This window comes from Bombyx mori, chromosome 5 (genome assembly GCF_030269925.1).
Source record: "Bombyx mori chromosome 5, ASM3026992v2".
In the NCBI taxonomy this organism is placed as follows: Eukaryota; Metazoa; Arthropoda; class Insecta; order Lepidoptera; family Bombycidae; genus Bombyx; species Bombyx mori.
In genome coordinates, this window is record NC_085111.1 from 6541027 (window position 1) to 6553659 (window position 12633).

The 12633-nt window shown below is 41.2% G+C and overlaps 3 protein-coding genes across 3 annotated transcripts in view; 1 reads left to right on the forward strand and 2 right to left on the reverse strand.

The window, feature by feature from the left end:
* LOC105842848 (adenylate cyclase type 7) overlaps positions 1–9122 on the reverse strand; it is a 15273-nt gene extending 6151 nt beyond the window's left edge. The window contains 1 exon segment of the mRNA XM_062668587.1: positions 8987–9122. Within this exon segment, the coding sequence (XP_062524571.1) occupies positions 8987–9015 (29 nt within the window). The 5' untranslated portion in view covers positions 9016–9122.
* On the forward strand, positions 4839–8685 carry LOC101736782 (uncharacterized). The gene is made up of 2 exons (XM_004933808.5): positions 4839–5177; positions 8204–8685. The coding sequence occupies exons 1-2, from the start codon at positions 5112–5114 to the stop codon at positions 8561–8563; spliced, it is 426 nt and encodes a 141-aa protein (XP_004933865.1). The 5' UTR covers positions 4839–5111; the 3' UTR covers positions 8564–8685.
* The window catches only part of LOC101737125 (adenylate cyclase type 7), a 22444-nt gene continuing 18491 nt past the window's right edge, over positions 8681–12633 (reverse strand). The window contains exons 11-20 of the mRNA XM_038011127.2: positions 12387–12531; positions 12238–12315; positions 12035–12165; positions 11612–11782; positions 11202–11520; positions 10742–11105; positions 10271–10449; positions 9927–10188; positions 9721–9845; positions 8681–9615 (exon numbers count right to left, since the gene is read on the reverse strand). Coding sequence (XP_037867055.1) covers positions 9241–9615; positions 9721–9845; positions 9927–10188; positions 10271–10449; positions 10742–11105; positions 11202–11520; positions 11612–11782; positions 12035–12165; positions 12238–12315; positions 12387–12531 — 2149 coding nt within the window. The 3' untranslated portion in view covers positions 8681–9240. The remainder of the gene's footprint in view (positions 9616–9720; positions 9846–9926; positions 10189–10270; positions 10450–10741; positions 11106–11201; positions 11521–11611; positions 11783–12034; positions 12166–12237; positions 12316–12386; positions 12532–12633) is intronic.

The window sequence follows — 12633 nt, forward strand, 5'->3', positions numbered from 1 at the left end:
CGAAGGAGCTTGAAGTCGTCGTGGACTAAAGGATAACACGCCCGGTACGTTCGTATCAAGAGATGCAACGGTGTTCGAATCCCGCAGGAATGTACAAAATTTTCTAATGAAATACGTGCTTGACAAATGTTTGCGATTGACTTTCACGGTGAAGAATTAATATTCTGTAATAAAAATCATATCCGCAAAATTATAACTTGCGTAATCACTGGTGGTAGGACCTCTTGGGAGTCCGCACGGGTAGGTACCACCATCCCGTCTATTTCTACTGTTAAGCAGTAATGCGTTTCGGTTGGAAGGGTGGATTGGAAGGGTGGAAGGCGATTTACGTTGTGGATGTCTATGGGCTCCAGTAACCACTTAACACCAGGTGGGCTGTGATCTCGTCCACCCATCTAAGCAATAAAAAAAAAACAAAAAAGCACTAATACTCTTTCGCTTAAAGGGTGGAGAAGCCATTGTACTGTTAAAACTGAGACTTTAAAACTCATGTTTCAAGGTGGGTGCCTGCATTTATGTTATAGATGTTTATTGGCTCCGGTAACAACTTAACCAGGTGGGCCGTGAGCTCGTCAACCTATCTAAGCAATAAAATAAAATAAAAAAGAAAGTTAAAGATACTGGTAGATAGGTAGACAAAATAAAAGACGGTCTTAGTGGAAGTGTTTTTTTTTTTTTATGATTGAATATTTACTGGTGGCCCGGAGGCCTTTCCAGTTTCACCAGGACAGGTGGGCGAGCAAAGGCTCAGCCAGGAGGGTTGGGATTTGCTAACAGCTACCCGAGCGCCTCCGAAGGAGACCTAACAGCTCAAGAGCAGCTGCTTCGCGAATGAATCTACTACCGGATCAGAATCGCGACCCGCTGAGAAGATCCGGCGAGAAACTCAGCGAGCTGATTCATGGGTTAGGTTGCACGGCGAACTCTTTGTCGAGTTCGACGAGTACGGTTACCGGGGTCCCTAAGCCTGCTCCTAGTGTTAGAGCTGAAGGCATCTAATGCAGAGGTTATTGGATCTGATGGATCCGTAAGGACGTGTCTAGGGCGTCGACGGTGACTGGCTCCTGCGTGATCAGGATTCGGGGAGTAGTCAGCGGCGACAACGATAAGGCGATTATCATGACGCATAGCCTTAGCGAAGTACCGTTCCGACGCTGATTTCATGTATTTCTGGATAGATTCGAGGCCCAGGTCGTCGTGTAGATCAACGTTCCTCACGAACCACGGAGCTCCGACGGCTAACCCGCAAAAGCGGGATTGTAGAGATTGAAGGGTGTCTATGCGTGTGCGGGCCGCGTGAGCGAACACCACACTCGCGTAAGTCATGACGGGCCTTATGCAAGTTTTGTAAAGTGTCACTTTGTTCCGAAGGGACATTTTACTTCGCTTACAGATCATGGGGTAGAGTCTACCGAGAATAAACGCGGCACGGTCACAGACTGATTTTATATGCAGGCGGAATGTCATCGATGCATTCAGGGTAACGCCCAGGTACTTGACCTTCCTAGGTCCTCTTTAGACAACCCAGGGTATGGGTTGTCTAAAGAGAGTAATTGAGGGTGTGAGATTCCTCCTCCTAATCCGAGAGGAAATCGGTGTGGAGCTTCCCCTCTGAAATAGCACCGCAGTACTTTTCGTTGGGATGATGTCTATGCGCCATTTTCGAAACCACTGTCCTAGGGCTAGGGCTGCGCTCTGAAGCTTCTTCGTGATTAGGGAATTGTTTCTCCTGGAATAGTAAACAGTCGTGTCGTCGGCGAATAAAGCTAACTGGGTCGGCGGCGACCGGGGAATATCGTTGACGAATAAGCTAAACAAGAGGGGTGAGAGAACAGAGCCTTGCGGGACTCCAGCTGTGAGAGGTCGTGGGGAGGAGCAGGTTCCCTCGACTCGATATCGAAAAGAGCGGTTCGACAGGAAGTCCCGTATGATGAGCACGAGACTATCCGGCACGCCCATGTTGAATAGTTTGAAAATCAAACCGTTGTGCCAGACTTTGTCGAACGCTTTTGCGACGTCGAAGAAGAGAGCTCCCGTGTGTAACGGTTTTGGTCGATTAAGCCCCACAAGAATGTGCTCCGTGAGGCGGTGCACCTGTTGAATGCATGAGTTCTTTGTACGGAATCCGAATTGTTCATCGATGAAAATGCCCTTGGATGAGACGAAGTCTCTGAAGCGTTTGTAGAGCAGACGCTCATACAGTTTGCCTAGAGACATGAGGAGGATAATCGAGCGGTAGCTCGTCGGATGATTTTTTGGTTTACTGGGTTTATGTATGCCGATAACGTCCGCTTCTTTCCACACCGCTGGAAAGATACAGTTCGCCATAGCGGCATTGAAAATAGATGCCAACATCACGATGAGTTGGACGGGTAGAAGTTTAATAACGCGGTTGGATATACCGTCGGAACCGGGAGCCTTGGAGGACATAGGTCTTTGATCAAGTCTTTAACTTCCATCGGGGTGACGGGTGGTAACGCATCCGAGGGTGGCAAGTGGAAGTGATACCTTTCTCAATCGCCATTGGCGACAGTGTTAGTACTGCAGTGACCTTTTTAATAATACATAAAACAGTACGAAACTCAAAATAGCTGCCCAAAATTACCTTTACCTCTAAAAAGTTTTGTTCTAGTTCAAGTAATGTTAAGATTTCGAAGGACATGGAATTTAATTGAATAATAATTTTCCTTACCAATCAATCAACCAATCGAATGTATTCATGTAAGATAAAATTTGATTACAATGCATTTGAAGTCACGAACAGTTGTTTTTAATTATTTTTTTTTTGCATTGATGGGTGGACAAGCTCACAGCCCACCTGGTGTTAAGTGGTTACTGGAGCCCATAGACATCCACAACGTAAATGCGCCACCCACCTCGAGATATAAGTTCTAAGGTCTCAAGTATAGCTGATACAACAATGTTTTATTTAACTTTTCTAAATTAATTACCTCTTAAAAGGAAATTTTATTTATTTATTGACAATGAACCTATTGTTTGAAATATTCAAATCGATCGAGATTATGCGATATCAATGACGATAAAAATAACTATTGTTTTTTTTTTAAATAACACCGTTATTGAAGTGGAATTGTTTGTTGTTTTACTAGGGTATATCATTTATTAAAGTTTGCTATATCATCTATACAATATTTTCAGTGCAGCCTTTATGATGTAGACCTCCTTACTGTGTATTTCATCTGAGGTAAACCGTGTCATAAGCCCACAGTACCACCATATTATCTGCTTCTGCCGTGAAACACTCATGTGGTGGAGACTTAGACATCATGATCCAAGATGAGTGGCATCTTCTTAGCAACAAAAATACGCGATACATACCCATGTGAGCTCACAAAATCCCTTACCGCCATTAATCTTATCTATACGTTTGTGGGTCACTGTCATTACGCTGAATTCATGGTCTGTTTACTTACACTACTGTTTTTTTATCTTTTCGCATTTTTGTTGATAATAAATAGGCTATAATAATTGGGTGTTAGGAAAATTCCATTCTTCGATGACTAGTTTGTTTTGATGATGATAGGACACTTTGTGAGCCCGCAAGGATCTAATAGGCATCGTAGACCGACACATGGGCCAGCCTTTTATTAAATAAAACTTAGTCTTCGATGTAATTCCTTAAGGGGATAGCTCACATTTGCCTTGTAATATCCAAGGGCTCCGAGAACCGCTGGGTATCAGGTAGACAGCAGCACGTTCATTCAGTTGCTTGGCCGTATCTGACAGCCGTTGACTTTCTACGACAGCTTCGAACTGAACAAACCAGAGTCGCGTTTGGTCTGCCCAGAACTCCGGTATCCGTGACGAAACGCTGATGCTTTCCAGTATTCTCTCACTGCCATCGCCTCTGGTCTCTGCTCTCGCGTCACCATCACATGGCGTTTGAGGGTTCATTTTATGAAAAGCTTATTTAAAAAAAATTCAATGCGTTCACTCACGGGGTCACCACTTTAGGAGTTATTTTAGTAGTGGTCAATAATGGTTCAGGGCGTTGTCGGAAGTGAGATAATTAAAAAACACAACTGTTTAATCGGAGCGTTTATTCGCAACCGAACTTAAAAAGTAAAAAGCAACGGAGCTTGCGGGCGCAGCCGCATGTTGTGACTACGAACAATTTTGTTTACATAACAAACGGTGTCCCTACACACTAGATAGTTTTACGTTGGAAGGAAACCTTTCACCCGGATATACAATGTTAATTTTGAATGAATTTAATATAACATCAATGTCTACTGAAGTTAAGTGTATTTATTTATGGATTAGTCCTATTGAGTTGTTGATTTTTTTTATTATTATTTTTTGTTTAGATGGGTGGACGAGCTCACAGCCCACCTGGTATTAAGTGGTTACTGGAGCCCATGGACATCTACAACGTAAATGCGCCACCTACCTTGAGATATAAGTTCTAAGATCTCAAAGAATAGTTATAAAGGCTGCCCCACCCTTCAAACCGAAACGCATTACTGCTTCACGGCAGAAATAGGCAGGGCGGTGGTACCTACCCGCGCGGACTCACAAGAGGTCCTACCACCAATATAAAATATGTCTACATATTTTTCGATCGACATTACCTTAAGAAATTTCTTCATGATTGAAGGATTAGAGATGGCTCTGGGGCTTCTCCAGTTTCACCAGACAGGTGGGCGAGGAAAGGCTCAGCCAGGAGGCGTGGGATTAGCCTGCCTATTTCTGCCGTGAAGCAGTACTGCGTTTCGGTTTTAAGGGTGGGGCAGCCGTTGCACTGTTAAAACTTAGACCTTAGAGCTCATGTCTCAAGGTGGGTAGCGCATTTACATTGTAGATGCCTATGTGCTCTAGTAATCACGTAACACCAGATGGGCCGTGAGGTCGTCCACACGTCTAAGAAATAAAAAAATTTTTTTTTTTTTTACTGATCTCTAAAAAGATTCAAACCCGTTCTCACCAATGAGTAAATCTATTAAAACAATGAAGATAGTAAATGACGTGGTTTCCCAAGGCCTATAATTACTATAAAAGAAGAACAGAAAAAACTATATCACAGTCAGATATAAAATACCTAGTAATCAAACCGCGTTTTAATCAAAATTGTTTAACAATAAATCATCGAAATGTTAAAAGTATTTATTGTAACTTTTTTTGCTTTTCAACTCAGCGCTAGTTCAAACGGACAAAGGGTAAGACTAAATTTCATTCATTGAAGTTTTATTTTTTAATTTTTGTTTTTTCGCACACAAAGATATCTATTTCAAATTTTAATTAAAAAATACAAGTGATACGCGACTTAATGCCGATGCATAGTTATTTGAATCAATGGAGCAGTTCTTATGTTTAAAATTATATAGTTTAATATATTCGATAATTAAACAATTATTAACTGTTAGCTAGTAGTCGTAAACTCATTCCGATATAAGCATCCGTTGCGTTTTTTTTCCTACCTAAGCTAAGAGCTTTGAGAGGCTATTTCAGCGTGACCTTAACTAGTAGGTGAGCTCACGGGGCTCAAACCTGACGACGTTCCTAGCAAGAGCCGTGCTTCGCAGAATCTACCACCGGATCGGAAACGCGACCCAATGAGAAGATCCGGCGAGAATCTCAGTGGGCTGTGTCTGATGGTTAATTTACTTAGCTCTTCGTCGCAAGCGACGGGTTCCACGAGAACGGTGACGGAGCACGGATGACCGGTGCTTGAGGTACCTAAAAGCACCGTTAGTGGATCGGGAGGATCCGAAATGACGTGTTTTGAGCGACGTCAACTGCTTTCCATTCTGTCCGCAGGATCGGGAATGTAGTTACCGGCGGCCACGATGAGAGGGTTCTCGTGTCGTGCCGCTTTGTCGAAGTGGCGCATCAATGCCGACTGTAGATACTTACTGATGGACTCTAAGTCCAGGTCGTCATGGAAATCGACGTTCCTGACGAACCACGGGGCTCCGACGGCTAACCTGCAAAAACGGGATTGAATAATTTGGAGTGATTTTAAGTTAGTGCGGGCCGCGCGAGCGAACACTATACTTGCGTAGGTCATGACAAGGCACATGCAAGTTTTGTAGAGTGTCACCTTATTTCTAAGGGACAATTTACTGCGCCTGAAAATCATCGGGTAGAGGCGTCTTAGTATGAAGGCGGCACGGTTGCGTACTGTCTTTAAGTGGGGGCGGAATGTCATCCTTCTGTCGAGGGTGAGGCCTAAGTATTTGACCTTCGGGGCCCACGATTTGAGTTGGTCGTACATCATGATTGGGCGAATGGCGGGCAGGAGGTGTTAACGCGTCTAGTCGGGAGTGGAATGCTCAAAGTAGTATTCGGAGGGCGACCCCTTTTGAAGAGCACCGCTGTGCTTTTCGTGAAGTTAATGTCAACGTCGCGTGCGAACGTGCTCATCGACCGTTCGATCGCCCGACCTCGGTTCAGGGCACATCTAGCGGCCAAGTGTTTTCTTGGCTACTTGTGCTAATTGCGCCGCACCACCATCTGTGAGCGGGCAGACCTCTAAATTCCAGGAATTCGTTCGTCAACTTAGTTGCCCGTTTGCAAGCGAACGGCTGTGTGCCGCAATTAATTGCGATTATCATAACCTTGGGGCCCATAAGGCGAGTGTGATTAAAGCCCCTGGGCACACGTCTATGATAATTGAGTCCACGGTCGACCTGTTCGCGGAATTCCTTCGCCTGAGGTATCCAACACTATCGGTAGAATTTTTAGAATTCAAGATTCATCAGGTCGCGAACTCGCCCTCAGTTTCCGTCGCACCCGTCGCTTTTGCGTCGTCCATCACGGCCTCCGTCGCGCCCGCGTCGTACACCGCGGCCTCCGTCGCAACCGCCGCTCCCATGTCCCCGATACTCGCACCCAAAACTTCCGCGTCAACCGTTGCAGCTTCCGCCCCAACCCTGCGTTCGTCCGCGGCCTACGTCACATCCGTGCGTTCGTCAGCGGCCTCCGTCGTGCCAGCATCGTTCACTGCACCCGCGCGATCTTTCCAGGCCTCTGTCGCGCCCACTACCTCCACGTTTGCTAAAACACCCGGTTGCAGGTCGCACGTGCCCTCCTCCTAATCTGACTCGGAGTTGGACTTGGACGTCGACACTTCCCCTGCCACCCCGACAGATGGATTTACAGTAGTCCAAAAAAGTAAGAAGCTCGTCGCAGAGCTTTAGCGGCCGCTAAAGTAAGCAAAGCCGCGAACGCGTCGCGTCCCCAGCCTCCAATCGCTGTCGCTCCCCCGGTCCGTGCCACCACGTTCAAAACCTAGAACCCTTCCACTTCCTTCCTAATGACGTGCAACCGAGTTTCCGCTGGACCTTAAGGCCAAAAAAATCAATTTCACCAGCACCCGCAATTTCGCGAACGGCATTCAAATAAAAGTGCAATCACCCAACGACTATAGGGGACTATTTCTTCTTACCTAGAAACCCCCCACCAAAAACGCACTCCGAGCCAGTGCCATAACAGCCAATTGTACGGGCACTCTTCCCGTAAGTGTCACGCGCGCCCCCGATGCTTCAAGTGTTTGGGCGATCACCCCACGGCCCTATGCACTTGCGATCAAAAAACGGCGATGGAACCGCGTAGCTGCGTCCTGTGCCGCACACAAGGTCATCCCGCGAATTTTCGTGGATGCCTCTGAGCCTCCAAAATTAAACGCCGCCTTGATCGTCCAAGCCGCCTCCACACTTGCGGCCCTGACATCAAAGTTTCGGTACCCGCTGTGCCGAAGGCTAAGCCTGCCTTCGGTGCCCAGCGTCTCGGCTTGGGCTAAGCCGTTGCCGTACAGGAACACGGCTGCAAATCCCCCCTGCGATTCGTCCCGCCGTTATTTTTGTATTAAAAACTACGAATGTTTTGGTCCTGTTTAGAACTGCAATTAATAGTTATGTTACTTAGGTAGCTAATACAAAAAATTGTGGGGATATGTTCACATTTGTAACCACAGTATCTAATCATAGGGTATATATAAGTTATCACATTACAACATTTTTCAAAAAAGTTAATGTAACTTTGAAAAAAAAAAAAGAGCTGGATTTTTTTTATTATTTTTCCATGGGTAGTTAATGACCCGACCATAAACCGGTACAGGCTTATCATTGAATTTTTGGACACGCTGTATATATATTCTGAAGTCAGATATAGTACATAGATTTAGTTTACTTCTTGACGTATTACTATGATCTACAAAACGACCAACATTATCTTGTTTCAGGTCGCAGTGCCCTTTCCTAAGGATAAAACGATAATAATCGTGGAGGCCATGAAAAGCTGTATCGCGAAGACAGGAGCGAATCCGAACTTTATAGATGTGATCAGAAGCGGCAAGGTATCTGAAGATGAAAAATTCAAAGAATTCTATTACTGCACTTGCAATGATACAGGGTTTGTAAATCCTGACGGACACATAAAGGTTAAAGAGTGTATTGAGCTCTTCCCAAAAGAAACACAGCCACTGGTCGAACCTGTCATTAAGAATTGTGACAAAGAAGAAGGGGTCAATAAATACGATACACTTTTCAAATTTTTAAAGTGCTTTCAAGAAACGTCTCCAGTTCGTGTTGCGCTAGCATAAATCTTAAAATTTTCTAAATTTGTGGATTCCTTTTAAAATATATCTAATTATGGCCTGTTTAATTTATGAATAATTGCAATAATTTATTAGAGCCAAAACACAAAATAAAAGCATTACTTTCATATCATTTATTTTATTTTAGTTGTTAAGCATACTCTAATTGGGTTAGAATCTAATTACTTGATAAGCGTAATTTTTTTGCGCATACTTATTAATTTTTTCTAACTATAATTTTTTTCTTGCGCGTATAGTTGAACAGACTCACGGCCCACCTAGTTTCAAGTTGTTATTGGAGCTCATATAAACTTAGAATGCCACACACCTTGAGACATGATCGAAGTCTCAAATATATTTTATAATGGTTGTTCCATTGTTCGAATGGGATAACTTTGAGGTAAAAATCGACAGGATGCTGATACCCACCCGTGCTGGCTTACGATACGCCCTACCATTTATTCCAGTTCGTGACCGCCCTACGCGGGTATTATATACATAGTATAGTATACTCAGATAACACTGTTGTCTCCCGTCAATCCTTTAGTTGCTTTTTATGACACCCAGGATAAGAAATTGTGGTGTAAGGCTGACCGTTCACAGACGAAGCCATTATTTCCATGAACATGTTTGCTTATGAATCTTACAAGTTGTATATAATACAAATTAGAAAAAAACATAGATCAACATCGAGTTTCAATTATTTCGTCATCTTTAGTAGAAGAGCTTCTTCTTGAAATATCATTCAACTCAACACTAGAATTGTCACTAAGAATACTAAGATCTCTAACACTAAAAGTAGAATCGTAAGTTTCTGATTCAATATTGTCATTATCTGAATAAGGTTCTTCAAAGTTCGTATTCCTAAGGTTATAATAACGATTCCTATCTTCTAATCTATAGTAATGTAGACTTTGATCCTTTTTTATTAAATTGAAATTTTCATCAAGTGGAACATAATATGTTTTGATGTATCCTGCTCCCTTGACGAAAGTCTCTCCTCGGTAAGTCGTAAGAATGTCACATTCGTCCAGTAATATTGCTGTATTTTCGGTAACCTAAAATGATTTTGTATCAATTATAAATCTTCGAATGGTACTGCTGAGCCACAGGCAAATTTCAGATGTAGGAAATAATGATGAGAGTGAATGGACAGAACTTACTTGAATTTTACCAGTTTGTCCAGTCGAATCCATTCTTGAAGCCATGTTTACTGCATGTCCCCAAATATCATAAAGCGGCTTTAAAGACCCCACCACGCCCGCTGCTACTTCGCCGTGTGAGATACCTCAAGTTTTAAAATGAATTGTCTTACTATTTCGAAATAGTTATATCAAAAATGTATTTAAAACTAATAAAACTAGCTCACCTATTCTTAAATTGAGTCCTTCAAAGCTTTGAAATGACCCTCGATTAAAATTTTGAAGTTGCATCATCATAGCTGCAGCGAATTCAACCATGGTTAATACAACGGATTTACTATATGGACTGTTATTTGGACTGTTAGATGTATGAGACATAGCATCGGGTGATTCGCGTCTATTTGGATCTAATCCGCATGCAGCCATATAAGTCCAACCTGCCATTTTAATTTTTTCAACTCTATGAGCCGATGTTCCTGTTAGGAGCAACTGCACAAAAAACAATTGGTTTATGCAAGTAATAATTAAAATAAGCGTTTACTTTCACGTTTATGGAATTGTTAATAATTACCCGGTCGAAATCTGAAATTACTTCATCTAATATGCTTAACACAAATTTATCACTCATATCTGCGTCACCTTCTAGGCCCAGTTTGTAGTCAGTGAGGGAGGCGAACATTACGGCCACATTGTCATACTTTTCATAATACAACTCATCTATTGACCTATTCAAATTTAAGTACACCTGAACTGAAAAACAATTTTAAATGAAGTTATTGCATACATGATAACGACTATAGGGATTGTTTCCTAAAATATCAGTCTTAAAACATCATCTTAGCTTCTATTATGTTCAGACATTCATGCTTTAACAATTACAGTCCGGTTTGAAGTATGGGGCGCTCATAACTCCAATGCTGTCAAGCCTTTGGCCTCAGATCTACAGATATACGTTGTAACATCTATCGATTTCTGGAGATCCGTCATTTGTCGTGAAGTCGTTTACCAAAATAGAAAAATCGATAGTATTCAATTTACTTACCTACATGAGCAGGTAAAATATTCTCCAAAAGCATATTATTAACTTTAAGCATAGTTTCAGCTTCTTGTTGCTCCTCACTTAGTTGCAATTGCCATAAATGGTCTAATCGGTTTCTGTGTTCAGTTGTTCTATCGATAAAATATAAAGTAATTGTAATGAATACAACTGAGAGAGTATGAGATATTCTTGGATCTAACCCAACATTCCATGTTGCATCTTCAGCAAAAAGAGAAGTTTTTATTTTCCAAACAACCCATAGGTAGAACACTGTCATTCCACCGGCAACGATCCACTTAAATATGAAAAAAACTCTGCTGAATAGGAAATTCAAAAGGAGCGCCAGCCCCCAACATTGTGTGACGTGCTAAAAATGAAAATTAGATAAGCATTATTGACGTAGTTTAAATTATTAATAAAAATTATATTATAGTTGTATTAAAAGTATAATATAATTAATTACCCATGACGATACACAATTGGATAATACTGATTCAGCATCCACTAATTCTACTTCTACAACAGAACATCCAACAACTGTAATTACTGAAGTCGCAGCCAGACCTAGACTTATCAATAAATACATTATTGTTCTTATTTTAGCAGATCTTATTATATTTGAAGAAATGTCATATATATATCGCAAATATTTGTTTTTCGGTTCATCGATTCCTTTGTATTTTGTCCATAAAAAGTGGAACCACGTGAAGGGTTGCATTATAATTAGTCCGATAACAAGGAATCCAAAAAGCAGCCAAGTAATCCAATGGAAGTCATAAAGCCTGAAAGTAATAGTATATTGTACTAAATCTATGAAAATAAACTAGAGTTTTACTAAAAATAAATTTTCATATTATTAGTTACAGTGCTCACCAATTTGTAGTTAGTCCATTGATCAATAAAATCAAGCATAAAATAATAAGACAGCATGTTATGTAATATTTAAATAGTGGATCCGACAGCAAAAGGAACATCTTTTCAAGACGGAAGTCTTTGAACATTAGCGAACAACGGTTCAAGTTTGACTCTTTCTTGAAAAATTCTCTGAAATCAGAAAGGAAGAACAGTTTGTTATTATTGTGCATTGATTGATTTTAATCGAATCTATGATTTTTTTGAATCTGATTGTTTCTGTAATATTTTATTTTGAAGTTTTTTTTTTTTTTTACGTTCGAATCGGGTGCTGGAGGTCAGAACCAGTTCATGTTTCTTGTTCATTACTTTTATTTACATTATATTTTCTGCATTACAATAATCTTTTGAATTTATAGTGTTAAATAAAATGCAAAGGCTTACTTTCCCTTTGTCATTTCTTCGATCTCCTTTGCCATCTGCGCGTCAGCAGCTTTCAACATTTGCTGGTATTCCACCAAGTTCTCATCCATGAACGTTGTTGTTCGTCTCGTTGAATTTCTGTTATCCGATCGCTACTGGAAATACAAAAAAATATTGTAAATTACATACAAGTGTGTCAATGCGACAACGATCTTATCACTTACTCTAGATGTTGAAGTTTTAGTTGTAATTATCTTGTTAAATCCAACGGATGCTCTACGGAAGGGTTTGTATTCTGGAGGCTGAAAATTAACAAAAATATTTGATAATTCCTTGAAATGTTCCTCGATATCACAACTTCACTGTAACTTACCCTGGCTGGTCGTGACAGAAGAAAGGTTTCCAGTTTATTTTTTGTGATGAAAGGATCATTTTGAGATTCAAAATTTGGTTCAATAATATATTCTCTTGCAAAATCTATAAGGAGTTCTAGCGTTTGCTTGGTTACGTGAACTTTTCTGAAAACGAATTTGTTTTATTTATTTTTTATCTATAACTTTATTGCAGCATGTTTTCAATTCGTTATCGGATTTATACATAAAATTAGTCATATCTATTTA

Bases quoted from the DNA above. Each gene is read 5' to 3' on its own strand.
- LOC101736782 (XM_004933808.5), top strand. From the start codon at position 5,112: ATGTTAAAAGTATTTATTGTAACTTTTTTTGCTTTTCAACTCAGCGCT. The intron at 5,178-8,203 runs GTAAGACTAAAT...ATCTTGTTTCAG, and splicing joins CTAGTTCAAACGGACAAAGG to GTCGCAGTGCCCTTTCCTAA.